This window comes from Mus musculus, chromosome 2 (genome assembly GCF_000001635.26).
Source record: "Mus musculus strain C57BL/6J chromosome 2, GRCm38.p6 C57BL/6J".
Classification (NCBI taxonomy): Eukaryota; Metazoa; Chordata; class Mammalia; order Rodentia; family Muridae; genus Mus; species Mus musculus.
In genome coordinates this window covers 153,476,747-153,489,746 of record NC_000068.7, presented here as the reverse complement: position 1 = coordinate 153,489,746, position 13,000 = coordinate 153,476,747, and the positions used below count along the sequence as shown (strand labels likewise).

At 50.3% G+C, this 13,000-nt stretch overlaps 1 protein-coding gene across 8 annotated transcripts in view; it reads left to right on the top strand.

The window, feature by feature from the left end:
- The window catches only part of Nol4l (nucleolar protein 4-like), a 122,779-nt gene that overhangs the window by 40,493 nt on the left and 69,286 nt on the right, over positions 1–13,000 (top strand). For 6 of the 8 annotated variants that reach the window (XR_001783139.2, NM_001134300.2, XM_011239629.1 and 3 more), the window contains 2 exons: positions 5,905–6,060; positions 11,765–11,876. Coding sequence is in view for 6 of the 8 variants with exons in the window: in NM_001134300.2 (NP_001127772.1) it covers positions 5,905–6,060; positions 11,765–11,876 (268 nt within the window). In the remaining 2 variants the exon portion in view is untranslated. Of the gene's footprint in view, positions 1–5,904; positions 6,061–9,200; positions 9,326–9,980; positions 10,224–11,764; positions 11,877–13,000 lie in introns of those variants that run through there. The other 2 variants (XM_006499783.4, XM_006499784.4) reach the window with 2 other exon arrangements.

Here is a 13,000-nt window from a genome sequence, read left to right as displayed (position 1 = left end):
CATAGGTGTCACCACACACAGTCTATGTGGTGCCAGGGATTGACCCAGGGCGTTGTGCATCCCAGACAAGCACTACTGGGCCCTAGCCCCAGCCCCAGGCACTCGTTTCTGTTCAGTTCATATTAAGGGCAGGTTTATTGGAAAGCTGCTTACCAGGTTTGCTGGCCCCAAGGACTGAGGCCAGGGGAGTTGGCATGGGGCAGGGGAGAAGGAAGAGAGAAAGGGTGCACTTGGAGAAGGAAGAGAGGAAGAAACCAGACACCCATTTTTAACAAGTGCTCGTATGAGTCTAATGCTGCTTATGTAGGATCCACTATGAGGATCAGAGTCCTAAATATTTTGAAATATCCGTTACATGTAAAGTGGACATTTCTTGATTGCTTCCGTTGCTTGCAACCCAGCGGTTGGATCAGAACTCAAATGGGCTGACTTTAAGGGAGTTGGCAATGTCTTAAGAAAGTTGGTAGTTCCCTATTTTTTAAAATGAAGACTGTGTCCAGTTTAGATTAGTTTGGATCTGGTTGGATGTTCTGAAGTTGGATAGTTCTAGTAGATGGAGCATGTTACCATAACAACGTTCTTCCCTACAGAGGAAAAAAGCCCCAGTGACCAGGTATAAATTGGGATAGTCAGGAGAGTCCAAGTCCCCTCTGAACCAGTCCTATAAGTAAAATGAACTTCCTTTGTTAGTCCAGTATGCAGCTTGTTTATAGCAATGGGTTAAATGATGCTGACTTGGGTACTAGGCGGAAGTGGGTTGTCAAGAGCATCCCAAGGCTATGGTGAGGACTGGAGATACTGCTCAGTGACAGAGCACTTGGCCTGGTATGTACAAGGCCCTGGGCTCAAAATTCTCAGTACTGGGTGAAAGTGGGGAATGGGCGGGGTTCCCAAAGCTATCGGGAAGGCACTTTGTGTTCTCTTAATTAGCTGTTCTCATATTCCTGCTGGATGCCCAGCTATGGAAGGCATGCCCCTCCTGCAACATTTAGCATAAAGGTCATTACCTTCATGGATACAGGGCATATTCATTGCTGTCAGATCTCTTTGTCACCTTTTTCCTGCAGTTGTCATTGAAGACCAGACAGGCATTCTGCTGTTCTTCCTTTATGGTGTTACATACACACAATGTCCAGGTGGCCATAGCTCATGTATGGAGGGCTATCAGTGTATGTCCCTATGCCTCTACAAACCTTGTGCTAACTGACTTCTGTTTGTTACAGGCCCTTCCTTACCAGAGATAGGTGAGTTACAGGACCCAGAGTTGAAAAACAGCAGTCTTTTTTTTTTTTCTATATGGCCCCCAGTCTGGTCTGGAACTCACTATACAGCCCAGTGTATGACAGAACTGAACATTACAACCCTGGGAGGTTGTGATGGCCAGGACCTGCCTGGGAACAGTAGCAGAGGATGGACGGTCAAGCCCTTAGACATTCTAAGGAGAATACAGGTCTTGCTAGCATGACATGGACTTGTCCTTGAACTCCTTCTTCAGCCTCCCAAGTGCTGGGATTATAGGTGTGTGCCACCACACCTGACCGGGCAATCAATTTTTAGAGAGGGAGTTACTGATAAATGGCTCTCCTGAAGTTTCCCTGGGATAATTTTATGGTCACATTAGACCAGGTGCAAAGCCACTGCTTACCCAAGTGTGCCTAAGAGTAGAGGTGGGTGGCTAGGCCAGGGATAGGACAGGCACTTGGTAATGGATCTGGCTGTTGTGTGTGTGTGTGTGTGTGTGTGTGGTATGTGGCATATGTGTGTGTATATATGTGTGGTGTGTGTGTGTGTGTGTGTGTATATATGTGTGTGGTGTGTGGTATGTGTGTGTGTGTATATGTGTGGTGTGTGGTATGTGTGTGTGTGTGTATATGTGTGGTGTGTGGTATATGTGTGTGTGGGTGTATGGTGTGTGTGGGTGTGTGGTATATATGTGTGTGTGTGTGGTGTGTGGTGAGTGTGGTATGTGTGTGTGTGGTATGTGTGATGTGTATGTGGTGTGTGTATATGCGTGTGTATTTGTGTGTAGAGTGTGGGGATGTGTGTGTGATATGTGTGGTGTGTATGTGGTATGTGTATGTGTATGTATTTGTGTGTAGGGTGTGTATATGTGTGTGGTATGTGTGTGGTGTGTGTGTATGTGTGTGTGTGGTATGAGTGGTGTGTATGTGGTGTGTGTATGCGTGTGTATTTGTTTGTAGGGTGTGTGTATGTGTGGTGTGTGTGTATGTGTGTGTGTATGTGTGTGTGTGTGTGGTATGCTCTCGCTCATCATTATCCTACCCGATTTTATTATATTGTGTGGAGATCTTGCTATGCAGTCCATGCTGGCCTGGAACTCACAGAGATCCATCTGCTTCTGCCCTGCCGAGTGCTGGAATGGAAAGCTTATTTTTTTGAGGCAGGGTCTCTTGGTCAAACCTAGATCTTTTTCTTTTCTTTTTTTTTTTAAAGATTTATTTATTATTATACATAAGTACACTGTAGCTGTCTTCAGACACCAGAAGAATCTCCTTATGGGTGGTTGTGAGCCACCATGTAGTTGCTGGGATTTGAACTCAGGACCTTTGGAAGAGCAGCCCCCAAACCTAGATTTTACTGTTAAGACAAGTCTCCTTCGTCAGCTTGCTTATAGTTACCTGGATCTGAACTCTGGTCTTGTTCTGTGGCCAATGCTTTAGCTGGGAACCATGAGCCCAGACACACATATCCCCTCACACACATTCTTACTTGATCCTAAGAACGTCCAATTAGGTGGACTTGACTGTCCACCCTTACAGATGAGAAAACAGTATCAAGCTGGCCTTGAATCCAGTCTCTGCCTCCTGAGTGCTGGCATTAAAGGTGTACAACACTACTACGCAGCTTATATTAACGTTTTAATTGAATTTTAACTTTATGTATTTTGGGGGTGGGGTGTACCAGTGCCGTGTGGAGGAGGTCAGAGAGCATCTTTCAGGAGTCAGTTACTGCTACATGCCAGTCAGGGATCCAACTGGGTCATCAGGCTTGGTGGCAGGTGCTTTTACCCACGGAGGCATATCACTAGCCCCAAATTAACATTTTTTATGACAGCATTTATTTTGTTTTTTAATTTTTGCTTGTGTGTGTGGGTGGTGGTGGTGGTGTGGTGTGGTGGGTGTGGGTGTGTGTGGGTGGGGGGTGGTGTGGTGTATGTGTGTATGTGTGTGTGTGTGTGTGTGGTGTGTGTGTGTGTGTGTGGTATGTGTGTGGTGTGTGTGTATGTGTGTGTGGTGTGTGTGTATGCGTGTGTGGTATGTGTGTGGTGTGTGTGTGTGGTGTATACCCATATGCCCATATGGAGGCTAGAGAAGGATGCCAGGTGCCCTCCTCTGCCCCTCTCCACTCTCCTTGATACAAGGTCTTCATTCAACCCCAGAGTTCATCCTGTCTCCCCAATACCAACAGCACGGAGTCTCAGGAACTTGGGTGATTATGCCCAGCTTTTTGGGTGGGTTCTGGGGATTTAGACTCAAGCTCCCGTGCTCTGCAGCAAGAGTTTTTACCCCTAGAGCTATCCACACAGCCTAGAAATTAATAATTTTTCAAAATTAAAGTTAAGAAGTTGGGCATGGTGGCTTACACTTTTAATGACAGCACTCAGGAGAGACAGACAGACAGACAGACAGACAGACAGACAGACAAATAGGTCATTGTGGGCCATCCTGGTCTACATTGTGACTTCCAGGCCAGTAAATGCTCTGACTCAAGACAACAAAAATAAGTAATAAATTAAAGATGAGCAGGTTTATAGAAGATAATGGAAGGTCGCAAGTATTCTTAATAGACTTTTTAAGACACTGTCTGCACACTTGTATAGCTATACCCAGACTGAGAACTAAAAATCAGTTGTATTTATTCTTGACGTTATTTTTTATTTTATTTATTTAGTATTATCATTATTTTTGCCATTGTATACCTCTAGAGGAGGCCGGAGAGATGTCTCAGTGGTTGCTGCTCTTACAAAGTACCTGAGTTTGGTTCCCAGGGCTGACATAGTGGCACCCGGTGAGCCTATAAAGAGCTTAGGACTTCAAAGGGTGGGGATTCCCTAAGAAGGACAGAAAGTGAGTCTGGCAGATATGAACCTGAAGAGATGTGTAATTTCACAGCTCATCTCCTAAGTGACCGTCAGGCAAGTTGGGAAGTTGGGAGTTTGTCTGAGCTGCAGAACTGCAGAGCAGTAAGGCTGGGCCAGCGTGTGATTTTCCCCGAATACACGCATTGCACATGCGCATATGTGTTTACACAGATGCCTGCCCCCTGAGCAGTCCCTGTTGAAATTGGGTACTGACTGGCCAGAGGGCTGTGTCAGACTAGTGAGGCCACAGCCCAGGGTCATCATGCAGAGATGTTGCCTAGGAGTTCTAGGGTTTAGCAGCCCACACCATAGATGCCCCAAGCAGGCCAATGGCCACAAGGCTTTCCCATTCTGCCAGCACTGCCTATCTGTCTGGGAAGACAAGGGATAAAACTGAAGCTAGTCCATGGCATACTGGCAAGACCTGTATTCTCCTTAGAATGTCTAAGGGCCTGACCGTCCATCCTCTGCTACTGTTCCCAGGCAGGTCCTGGCCATCACAACCTCCCAGGGTTGTAATGTTCAGTTCTGTCATACACTCGGGGAAATTCAGCCAACTATAAAGTGCTTTTGTGTGTGCATGTGTGATACAAGGTCTCTTTATGTAGCTTTGGATGTCTGCCTTGCTAGGTAGACCAGGCTGGCCTCAAACTCACTGAGGTCTATGTGAAGGCATGCACCATCACACCCATTCCCAACATGTCTCAATGACATGCTAACCTACTACCTGCCCAGCAGCAGTTGTTTGTCAATCACCTAGCATGTGCCAGGTGTGAAGTCCACACCTCCCTGGGGCTGTTGTCCTTGTCCTGCATCCGCTGGGGAAGGATTATCTTGGGAGTTGTGCTTTGGGCATGGGTGCCCATACTATTTGTTCTCTGAAGCTCCCTAAAGTCTTCCCAGTCTGCCCATGAGGTATGATAGGGGAGAACTGGTGTCCCCAGATCTCTGTGGACCAGGAAACACTTTCATGGAGCACTACTGGCCCCACCTACAACTCATGCCCTGGAGTCTCCCTTTGGCCTCTTTCCTCACCAGGGTTGGGAATGGGGCACTGGTGCCTTCCACAGCTCTTTGCTGCAAAGAACTCAGCCTCCATCTTGGCACACCTTGTTGAGCCAGCTGACAGTCTAATAAGAGGCTTGGGGCCCATGACCACCAGGCTTCCAGCCCTGCCACATCTCCATGCCCTCCAGCCTGTTTTTCTGTGCTTCTCCCCATACAAAGAGCCTGGGCACTGTGGCTGGCATTCAGCTGCTGGGATAGGGAAGGACAGTGATGAAAAGCTTCTTAGAAAGGCCTGGGCAAAGGCAGGAGCCACCTAGGTGATGGTAGCCGGTCTCCTGGGACCCCAACCAGGACCACAGTGAAAGGTTACTGCTAATTGGCAAGCTCCTGATGGGGCCGCATCTATTTAGCACTCCCCCTCCCCAGAGACTTCTAGGATGGTCTTGGCACAGCATGTGATTCGAGAGCTCTCTGGGAGTCTGGCACAATCTGTCTGAATTGTGAACATGGAACCTCTTGGTTTCCTAATTTGTTCTTGTGTTGTCGTGTTTCTCTGCCCATTGTTGCTGGTAGGTTTTGTAGCCTCCTCAGCCACACTGACTTTTGTACCCTCTCCCCAGATCCAGTGGGTTTCCTCTCCTCCCCACCTCCTAACTGGAACTGTTAGAGGCTGTGCTGGGCCAGGGGAGCAGCAAAGACCCTGCCCCCCTCCCCGACCTGTGGCCTGGCCTCTGGGCCCAGCTCTCACCCTCCATCAACCCTGACACTAACACAGCTTGTCCACCCTGTCACAGGGGGCAGATGGCCTGTCGGAGCCCGAGGGCATCTCTCTGAAACGCGTTGCTGTGGTGGAAGATTTCTTTGACATCATCTACTCGATGCACGTGGAGAGCTCTGCAGAGCCAGGCAAAGCCCCCAAGCACGCTGGGCAGAAGAAAACCTACCGAGCGGTGAGATTTCTGTCTCTGCCTCTGCTGGCAGCCCCAGGCTTTGGCAGGAGGCCATGGGCTCCGCACATGTTGGGCGGGAGGCGGGGCTGGGAGCTGAGGCGTGATGAAGCGGCCTTTGGGGATCCAGGGGGGCATGGGGCAAGGGCAAGGCAGCCAGAGATGGCTCTCAGGGTGAGGGGCGGGTTCTGCGGTCAGAGCACAAAGAAGAAGCAGGTTGAAGGGAGGGAGGGAGGGAGAGAAAAGGAGATGGGCAGGACAGAGAGGAAGCCCTCCTCTCCCCAGTTTCAGCCCCTTGTAGCCTGCTGGGGGAGCACAGATAATAAGAATCGCAGGGGCCAGTGCCTCCACAGCATGGCACAGAGCGCTTGCCAGCCTGCCCTAGATGCTTGCTGTGTGAGCTTAGCCAGGTTACCACAGCACTGTAAGCTAGCCCTGTGAGTTCGCCAGAGGCTCTGGGTCTGAGGACCTGCTTCATACCTTCAGAAGGTCACAGCTGGATTTGGGGTGAAGAGGCTAAAGGCAAAAAGATATGTACAAAAGGAGAAATGCCTCCAAGACCAGCTTTGATAGAACAAGGACACTGGAGGACTCAGTGAAGATGTGCTAGCTCTGGACACTGAAGGCTGGGTTCCATGGAAAGGGAGAGTCTATACTGGCCACCTTTAGGAGGGCAGAAAGGAGTGGAACAACTACTAGAGAAATAGTCCACATCAGTGAAGTGGAGAGCAGGGCTATGGACAGCAGCAGCCCTAACTTCAGGAGGAGCCTGCTACGCAGAGGCTTCTGTCCCATTGGCTCTACATGTAAGTCTGCACCCATGGCCCGAGCACAGCTCTGAGCCCACAAGCCAGACATTTTATTCTCAGCTGAGCACCAGAGGCCATCTTGTGACTAAGGCACAATGGGCCATTTCCTACTTAAAGAAACAGACCCAGAACCTCAAGTCACCTGTACAGGGTCACGCCTAAGTAGCAGGCAGCTTGTATCCTTGTGTAGACAGCCTTGGGCTGTAGTGGAGGTGGCCTGTATGTATAGGTATTATTTCCCCATGTGTCCCAATTCACAAAATCCCAAATTCCAGAAACCTTTGTCCTCAGTTGACGGTCTTTGTCCTGGATGGGTATTTGGCTCCTTGCTCTTCATGTGTCTGTGTACCATATGAGTGCTGTACCCATGGAGGCCGGAAGACAACACTGGGTCCCCTGGGCCTGGAGTCACAGACAGCTGTAAGTTGCCATGGGATTGCTTTTGGAAGGGCAGCCAGTGCCCTCAGTCACTGAGCTGCCTCTCTTTAGGATCTGCCTCTCCCTCTGCCGGGAGCCTCCGAGCAGTGAGGAAAGAGGCTGAGGGGCACAGCATGGCCACCCTGTCTTCCCATTCCTCCTGCTAGTCAGTGTATGTGCCTGTGAGGAAGGAAGCCAGGCTGAGGGTCTTTCTAAGTGAGGCTACAAAAGGGAGAACCATCCGTCTGGGACTAGGGTCTCCTTGGGATTGAGAAGACTGCATTTGCTTATCGCTGAACCTGCCGTGGTGCTGAACTTCCATGTGTGCCCGGCTCTACCATTAGCCCTTTCCAATTTCACCTCCTAAGTCTGAGCCATGTAAAAGCTACAGCCATAAAGCAGGGACATATGAGCCCCACTTTAAGGTGAGAACCACAGCTGTCTAAAGTCGCTCAGCTGGAGTTCAGAGCCAGGTAGCTGACCAGCACCCATCCTTCCTTGCTACAGGTCTCCTGAGGCAAACTGCCAAGCCAGCCACTGGCTGTTGTCAGGCATGTAGGCTTGGCCGTCTGAATCTGGTTACTTCCCTGGCTCCTCTGTGCCAAGCAGCAAGCCTTGTCCACAGGTACTCCTCAATGGGGTCTGTGGCCTTTAGGAACTAGAGGCTGAAGCTGAGTGGGGCTGGTTTTGACAGCTCTTGTGCTCCTGGACCAAGCAGACAGCTAGGCCTTTGCACTTTCTGGATTCTGGTGCATATGCTGCCATGTGCCCCATTGCCCTGCCCAGCCTGGAGCTGGCACATGACTGGCATGGAGCGGGCTGGGCTGCATACACAGCTGGAATTTCAGCACAGGGCCAAGGCTGAGCTCAGCAGGCTAGGGCCCTCCTGCAGCAATTGGAGGACAAGGAGCTGGTGTTTCCACTTTCCCTCCATACCTCCTCACCCATCCCTCTCTCCCATCTGCCACCTTTCCTGGCTACTGTCTTCCTGTTTCTGGGGCAGAGATGGTAGCTGGATGCTGTGTGCTCCCCGTTTCATCTGCTTTCACTTCCCTCTGCCCTGCCTAGCTCCTCAGCCTTGCTCGGTAGACATGAGCCCCCCTTTAGAAAAAGCCCCTAAGCAAACCCTGTGCATGGCTGTAGAGAGGCACAGCCCGGCACTGCAGGCTTTCATCAAGCCCTCGGATGAGTGGGTTTTGGATCTGTCACCATGTATTTAGCCAAACCTGAATCCTGGGTCTGCTTTTCGTCTATAAGGTACAGGGACTTTCGAATTCTTACAGGCCTGAAGTGCCTTTGAGGTTGGGAGACAGTAGGGAAGTGGGTAGCCTTGTTTGGGGCACTAAAGGAGGCCAGTTCTTCATTAGGGAAGAGGATCTTTCCAGCAACTGTTCAGCAAAGAATTAGAGAGGAAAGGTTATGTGCTTTTTTTTTTTTTTTTTTTTTTAAAGGTTTTTTATTTATTATTATATGTAAGTACACTGTAGCTGTCTTCAGACACACCAGAAGAGGGAGTCAGATCTTGTTACGGATGGTTGTGAGCCACCATGTGGTTGCTGGGATTTGAACTCTGGACCTTTGGAAGAGCAGTCGGGTGCTCTTACCCACTGAGCCATCTCACCAGCCCCGGTTATGTGCTTTTAAAGCCTGTAGTTTTTAGAGTCCGGGCAGAAGGCATTTCCATCAGGTGATACAGAAGGAGTGGCTTTTTGAGCAGGGAACCCTGCCATAGCCTCTCCATCAGGGAGACTTGAGTATCCAAAGATCCTAGGAGTCTCACTGGTCAAGTTCCAGGCTGCTCCCAGTTCCCTGAGCCCCCACTCCCCACCCCCCAGGGCTTTCCCCCATCTCAGCCAATCTAGGTTGGAAGAACCCTTTTACCTCTTCCTCCCCTCCAGGGATGCTAGCGGCCAGCTCAGCTTGCAGAGCCTGGATCTGGCCACCCGGGCCACTTTGGAGTTGGGGCCAGATGTGGTCAGCAGCTGCTCCAGGCCCACCACGTGCTAATCCAGCACAGGGCAGAAGGAGGATCTTGTAAAGTGGTACAAATCCCCCCACACCCTGCCCCTCTTTTCAGCCCCTGTTGGCTTCTGAGTTGGGGAGTGAAAACCAGGCCTTGCAAGTCAGCTACTCTGCAAATAGCTTCTGTTCTCCCTGCCTATGAAATCTCTCAGTTTTTAACACTAGGAAAAATAGAAAAGGGAAATCCATACATGGTTTCAGGAGACTGAGAGCAGCAGCACAGCAGGCAGTGCAGGACAGCTGAGGGAAGGGTCCTGCCTGGGACAGGGAGGGAGCCTGAAGCACCTCCTCCTGGAACATGAGGGCAGTCCACTTACTCTGTTTTGTACACATGCATCTATTTCTAGAACAGGGTCTGAAACATCTGAAAGCCACCATCCTCCTGATATGAGCATCTTGTGAGCGTGTGAGGATTGCCTTTCTGGTCTTATTGTGTGTGTGTGTCTATGTGTGTCTTTGTGTGTCTATGTGTGTGTGTGTCCCGTGTTCCATGGGCCTGTGGCATCCAAGTACACACACAGAAATAGAGGTTCCATTTCTAGTCCTGACCAACCAAAGGTTGAACCAAAAGATTCTGTGGAAAATATAAGAGGGAGGGTGTGCTGTCCATATGGGTTCCTATGTAGTACAGAACTAACTCCCAGCTTCCTCTGACACTGCCCCACCCTCTGACAGCTCCAAGGACTTTTTACCTCTCCCATTCTCCTATGAGACTCAGAGCCAGAAGATATATCTCCCTGGCCCACTGCTGGGGACCAAACCAAGATCAGATCTTGTGGTCACCATTGCACCCTGGAGACAGACTCCTGTGCGCTCTGAAGGCCAGGAAGCCAAGATAGCTATGCTCACCCTGTGTGCAGCCCTCAGCAGAGCAGCCTGACCAGGAGCTGTTCTTGAGTCTGTGCCTTTCCAGTGCAGGTGAGGAAGCAACCTTATTCCTCTGGCATGAACCTCACTTTCCTTTTAGCCGACTGCATCTCTCATCCCCATAACCACTCAGCTCTTCTGAGGCCCAACTTTATATAATAAATATAATATCTCAGGGGAGTCTGGGACCCCATCATTTGGCCAGTCAGCCCCAGCTCTGGCTCTGCCTGCAACAGACTCACTATTCCCAACTTGGCATCCTCTGAAAGGACTCCTAGAGCTCTAGGCTAGGATGAAGATGCATGCTTACCTAGCAGAAAGCCCTCCACGCTCTAGTGCTCATCTCTAACGTGGGCCAACCTGGTCTTCTTCCTCCACCGTGGCTCTCCCAGCCAGAGACACAGGGTTCGCCCTTGTCCTTGACCTCCAGAGCAAGGCAATCAGACAGGGAATTTAGAAGGGAGATAACTCATCAAAGAGACTGCCTGCTCTGCAGAGCATCAAGTCAGCTGAGAAGTAACAACTGTGCCACCAAAATTAACTCTAGTTTGCAGCTGGCAGCAGTAGAATTCTCTAGGACGTGAAGCAGGCCAGTGGCTGGGCTGGAGCCTTGAAGGCTGTTCCTTAGAGGGCTGCCTCTACCAGCTGAGATTGAGGGTGTCCATGAATCCTGTCTCTAGTCCCTGTAGAAGCAGACTGTGTACTGGCCATGGGAGGAGCAGGGCCCAGTAGAGTCCAGAGAGGCCCTAAAGCCCTCAGTCAACTTTTCCACTGGGCTGTGCTAAGGGTGGGAACGCTTGGGTGATACTGCCCCTTAGTGGAGAGGAGTGGGAGAACTGGCTTCTAGGCAGAGCACGGGAAAATCAGCTGTCAGGCTGCCTCTGGCAGAGGAAAGGCGGCATAAATAGGACACTTTGGACCCCTTGGACAGCCAAACCAGAATCAGAGCTTCCCAAAACCTAGAGTAATGCTGACCCCCTTACTAGCGTTGCAGGCTCACACCCACCCTTCCCTGCTTCCTACCCAGCCTTTTCATATCCTTTCCATTCCATCTCTACTTCCCTGTCTCCTGCCAGCTCTCCTCCCTCAGTGTGGGGTGCTGTGACCTGCAGTCTTACCTCTCAAGAGCCATGGGCCTCAACAGAATCCTTAGTTACAGGAGGAACATGTGGAAAGTTGGATGCCCTGAACCAGCGTTCTATAGCTCTGCCTAAAAAGGTCCTTGGCCTGTGGGTTAGCCCAGGACATCAGTGGTGGAACACTGGACTTTGCTACTAGGCCAGTGAATTTACAAGTGGGTCTTAGCTTATACATCTCTAAGAGGAGAGGTTGTTGTATTCTAGAGCAGTGTTCACAAGCTCACCTTTTAGTGGCAGCCATAAAATGTTCTGATAAGAATATTGTTTATTAGAGGTTTAAAACTAGATCATGTTTAAATGCTTTTAATTTTCATTTTTTAATCCCCTTTATTCAAGTTTTAAAAACAAGTGGCTCATTTTACAGAAAGGAAGAGAGGCCATTGGCCCCTCAATGTTGTTGGCGACTAAGTTGCCTTCAAGATGGCACATGATGTGCAAACTGTTTTCTGGCAGATCGCGGAGACCTACGCCTTCCTCCCCAGAGAGGCTGTGACTCGGTTCCTCATGAGCTGCACGGAATGCCAGAAGAGGATGCACTTTAACTCCAGCGGCCCGGAGCCCAAAGGTGGGGGCCACGCAGCGGACAGGTCCTCCAGAGGCCATGTGGGTGGTGGCACTGCCTCAGGAGCCTTGTTTGGATTTGTTTAACTTTCTAATTATTAATTACTTGCTTGCTTACTTATTTTTGAGACAGAGTCTCACCATATAGCCCAGGCTGGCTCCAAGCTGTCAATCCTCCTGCTGTAGTGTCTCGAGTGCTGAGACTATGTATGTACCACCACAGTGCTTCTTTATTGGTTTTGTAAATGTTAAGCTTCTCTTAGAACCAACAACCCATCATCTTGCCCTTCAAGGCTTAGGCTAGCCCCTCTCCTCTCACCTAATTCTAAGTGGCCAAACTTCCTGTTCTCTGGGTTCTTCCATCCTAGCCACTTGACCTTGCCCCTGGGGCTGGTTGTCCACTCATGTACACATGGATCTGGGTCTCTGAAGACAGACACACACCCCATGAGGCATGTTCTTCTTACCCTTTGGCCCTTAACTCCTGCCAGTGGTGCATGCTCACTAAGGTCTGCCTCATGTGACCTCCCATCAGATCAGTGAGGCCTGATTAGTACTGAAGATGGACAGACCACTTGTGATTAGCTGAAGCTGCCCTTTGCTCTGTTCAGCCCAGTGAGACCATCAAGGGTTCCCCTCCCACATCTTCCTACACAGCCCATCAGTTTGTCTGCCTGCAGCTGGCTTTGACTGTAACACGGACCAGAACATTTGACCATAGTTATCATGGGTGGCATGGGTGGCTTAGTGTGTTGTGGCTTGGGGAGGTACACTAATCAAGGTTCTGGGCCTTCCCATGACATACTGTGCCTCCCCTGGCTTCAGGCCTGCAAATTATGAGCCACAACAGGACAAAAGGGGTAGGGGCAGTTGTCTGACCATGAGGACAAAGTAGGAGTGGACAGGAAGCCACTTATTCAGGTAGACCTCTAAGGGCAGGCACCCACCTGGGGAGAACAAGTGGACTATGCTGTGACAGCCCGGTGACAGGGACACAGGCAACAAGCACCTGAGCAGCTGATGACAGCAGCTGATTCACCAGATCGAGAGGCTTTGCTGCCTGGGAGCCTCTAAGCAGTAGCTGCCTAGCAGGTAGTAAGACAGCTTCCAAGGTGTGAAGGTCCAGAG